This window comes from Triticum urartu, chromosome 2 (genome assembly GCF_003073215.2).
Source record: "Triticum urartu cultivar G1812 chromosome 2, Tu2.1, whole genome shotgun sequence".
Lineage (NCBI taxonomy): Eukaryota > Viridiplantae > Streptophyta > Magnoliopsida > Poales > Poaceae > Triticum > Triticum urartu.
Genome location: NC_053023.1, coordinates 567,412,476 through 567,416,602, shown reverse-complemented (window position 1 = coordinate 567,416,602; position 4,127 = coordinate 567,412,476). Strand labels below are relative to the sequence as shown.

At 51.2% G+C, this 4,127-nt stretch overlaps 1 protein-coding gene across 1 annotated transcript; it reads right to left on the bottom strand.

Annotated features, from left to right (window-relative positions):
- Positions 1-1,522: 1,522 nt before the first annotated feature.
- On the bottom strand, positions 1,523-3,677 carry LOC125533663 (amino acid permease 3-like). Its single transcript, XM_048697039.1, has 4 exons — positions 3,178-3,677; positions 2,853-3,070; positions 2,584-2,741; positions 1,523-2,446 (listed from the first exon to the last, which is right to left on the bottom strand). Exons 1-4 carry the CDS (start codon positions 3,621-3,623, stop codon positions 1,793-1,795), a joined length of 1,476 nt encoding a protein of 491 aa, XP_048552996.1. The 5' UTR covers positions 3,624-3,677; the 3' UTR covers positions 1,523-1,792.
- Positions 3,678-4,127: the final 450 nt, after the last annotated feature.

Sequence of the window (4,127 nt, the reverse complement as noted above, 5' to 3'; positions counted from 1 at the left end):
TACTAAGGATAGCATGGTACAATCCGGCTGGGAGCGGAATATGAAATATATGCTTTGCAACAAAGTAAAGTTGATCAAGCATTCTTTCAATATGCTACAGCATATTATGTGTTAGGATAGTTAATGTACTTTCAGCATTGGGAATTGTGCAGGAGGTTCTTTGTACAATTTTTTATCCTCAAATTAGGTTGGTGTGGATATAAATTAATATGTTTTGTAACAAAGTAAAGATAATTGATTGTTTTTGAATATGCTACGGCAAGCTGTATGTTGGGGATGCTGAATGTACTTTTAACATTTGTGAATTGCTTAGGAAGTTCTTGTTATGTATAGTTGGATTACTCTACTTAATTTAATAAAAAAAATAGGCACCTGTGTGACCACCTAGGTTTGGTCACTTCAAAAACTAGAAATGGGACCACTCGGACTTTCTCTAGGGTGAAAACCCAAAATCTTCGATCGCGCGACGACAACACTTGTGCTTTGTTTCTTTCTTGGAGGAGTCGCTTTTGGAGAATCATGTTTGTAGCACGGGTGTTGTCTTCGATAATGGTTAGAGTGCTACTATTGCGAGTGGTTCAACATCGTGAAGGGGTCTGTTTTTTTTTCTTCTCTTTTTTTTTATTTCTTGGCTGTGTGCATCTCTGATGTCTTTGGACATCTGTTAGTGCAGAGGCTGAGTGTATTTGGTATCATCAAGATATTAATATATTCCCTTTATCGGAAAAAACAAAATCCACATGATTCTAGTGAGTGTTGGCGTTTCAGATGTCTCACTTTTTATCTTATTGTGTTGATATGGAGAAATAAGGTGACAATAGTTTCAATACAACAGACCACTTTCTTTTAGTCACGACTATTGTCTTTTTAAGTCTGACTATTGGTTAAAGTTGTTAGTATGCACCGTCAATGCTTAGTTGATAAATGTTATGAGAAACAATTCAACAGGTTTTATCTTGTTTATGTTTTGTGTGGATGGAGTGTTTCGTCTCCAATATTGTGTGTTAAGTTGGAGATCACGTCTGTTTGTTTGTAATAAATGTCAAATATTGATTTTAGAATGTAAATCTTGATATTTTTTCTATAAAACTTAGTCAAAGTTAGCAATGCTTGACTTTGATCAAATCTTATATGCAGACTAGAAGAACGAAGGGAGTATCCGAGGGACTGTTTGTAATAAAGTTTTGGCTGGCTCGCCCAAAAAGGGACATTCTCTTGGTGCAGCCAAAATCCATCGGTCTCTCAACGGACAGCAGTCCTAGCGATGGCGTGACAGCCGGTGATGCGAGCGACGGCGCCATAGCCCGAAACACGCAGACAACAAACGAAACGCTAGAGGAGGTCCCACATGCATGCGCCGAAACGACCGGGCCATGCTTTTTCAGTGGACTCGAGTGTGTTTCACGAGAAAAGATTGCCCATGCATCTGGTTTTGGTGGCCTTGTATAATTCGCCACTCCATTGACTTAAACTTCCCGGTCTGTGGAAAAACACTCGCACGACAAACCCAGCACGTTAGACAGAAGGACACCGGAACGAAAACACACGTTTACACATGCCAAGCGCAGCGGGTGTCACCCACAACCACAACCACGACCACTATGCCAGTAGGCTAGCCACACGACTTTTCCACGGGCCGCCCCCGGTGCTACAGTCCGGTTCAGCACCTGACCACCGGACGAAACCTTCTGACCACACACAGTACACGATAATTAGTAGTACATCTAAGCAGTAAAGCGTTGCTCGCCAACTTGGTTGAGTGAGCGGAGCATCGCCGGCCGAGGAGGCCCGGTCACCCCCGGCGGAACGGGTTGTGGGCCTTGAACTCGGCCGCGACGTCGGCCACGGAGCCGGCCGCCGCCACAACGGACACGAGGAGGCACACGGCGCTCAGCGCCTGGAGGAACATCCACCGCGTGCTGCCTCGCGGCACCCGGCGCTGCGCGATGTACATCGACACGGGGAAGTAGACGGTGAGCGGCCAGAAGGAGATGGCGCCGATGAGCCCCACCACGGACCCGAAGAAGGGCATCGCCATGGCCACGGCGGTCGTCACGCACACGTACGCCGTGCGCCAGGTCAGCCGGAGCGGGCACACGGACACGCGGACGGCTGTCGGCCACAGCCGGACCTCCCTCGTGCCCACGAACGCGCTGTCCGGCCAGGCCGCGGCGGCGCGCAGCTCGACGTAGGCGAAGATGGGCTGGGTGATGACCTGGTACGTGCCCACCAGGTGGACGGCGACCGCGGCGTTGGCCAGGTCCAGCAGCCAGAAGGGCTCGTAGAAGCCGAAGCCCGTGAGGAGGTTGTCCGGCGCCCCGTCGCCGAACGCCGCGTACCCCACGCACCCGCACAGCAGGTAGATCACCGTCGTCACCGCCACGCTCACCGCCGTCGCCTTCTTCATCACCTTCGCCTCCGACGGCGCCGCCGCCTTCAGCGTGTCCTGCAACCATAATTAGCATGCAAGGACGGAACAAATCAGCAAACACAACCCACCTGGGTACGACAATCACCGAATTAACAAAGACAGGACAGGTCATTAATTAAGGAAATCGAGATAGTATCTGGACAGCGACTTGCTTGGATCTCGAGCAGGACGATGGAGAAGCCGTAGGCGAAAGCCATGTTCCCAAACGCCTGAAGACTACGCCAGACTTTCTCCATCACCGTGATGCTCTTGCCGGCGGCGTTGATGCCGACGGCCACGCCGGTGAGGCCGCCCTGGATTCCCCCGTTGGCTGAAAATTTTGTAGCAATGTCGTGGTCAGTAGATTCCCTTGATTCAACATGTCGACGACGCGTCTAATTAAGACTTGGTATATACGCGACACCGACCAGAGACCACGTACCTACAATCTGCGCGACGCCGAGGGAGATGCCGATGGTGGAGTAGGTGAAGGACATGACGGTGGCGAGGATGGACAGCCACCACATACTGTCCAAGCCCGGGATCTGCGAGAAGAAGATCTCCATGATGCCGTAGATGGCAATGTACGGGCTCATGGAAGAACTGTTGCAGTCGCCCTTGTGCCCTTCCTTGTGGAAGCATCCCGCCTTCTTGATCGCCCTGTTCGTCGTACCAAATCCAGCAAAAAAGGAATGAGGATTGATTGACAAGATGAAAAATGGTAGGAAGTTGTGGTGGAGTGCGATTTAGTTTAGTTGGTTCCGTACAGCATGCTGACGGACGCGGCGATGGTGATGCCGATGCCGATGCCGAAGAGGTTGACGAACTGGATGGCGCCGCAGAGCTTCACCTTGGACTCGTCCAGGGTGGCGCGGACGGCGGCCATGTAGGTGCGGTTGCGCGGGCCGGACACGGGGTCGCCGGTGCGGTAGCAGTCGGCCAGGAGCGCCGAGGTGTAGTAGATGACGGCGGCGAACAGCGTCATCACGCCGGGGCCGGCCACCCAGCCCAGCTGCGCCACCCCCCACGCCAGGGACAGCACGCCGGACCCCAGCACCGTGGTGATGATGTGCGCGCTGGCCGTCCACGCCGTGCCCGTGCGCCGCGGCCGGCCGTCGTCGTCGAGGTCGTCGTCTACCCGCTTGGACAACCCCATGGCGTCGTAGCCGCCGCCCGCGCCTGTCTCCAACCGCCGCATGTCCACGGTTGCCATGGGGCGAGATGTTGCGGACTTTGTGAGGGAGGGGATGGGAGATTGGAAAGTGGAGGAGGATCGCTACGGAATGAGGCGTATTTAAGCCGCAGGGTTCAGGATTTGTGTACAGATTTGGTGCTGTCACTCTTCTTTTTTTTTTCCCTCGCAAAAAAAGTCTTCTTATTTTTTTGGAAAAGTCTTTTGTTTTTGGAAAGACGCGGGTAGTGATTTATGAAGAATAATGAACGAACCGCTGTCGCATAGAGAACCAATGGTATGGCAATAATTTACTGATAAGCACTCCTAGTTGTCAACACAATTCACAAGAATTGACAAGCATTAGAGTATGGATAATTATAGAAGCACTAGTCGGCTCTGTCTCATTGACACATCATCTACGGTCAATGCAAGTAGGATCATCTCTTCACTAGAAAACAAATACTGGGCCTCAAATTTTGGATTTTCTTTCGAGTTAGATTAAATTTTGGATTTATCCTGAAGAATACTGCTCCCTCCAATTCA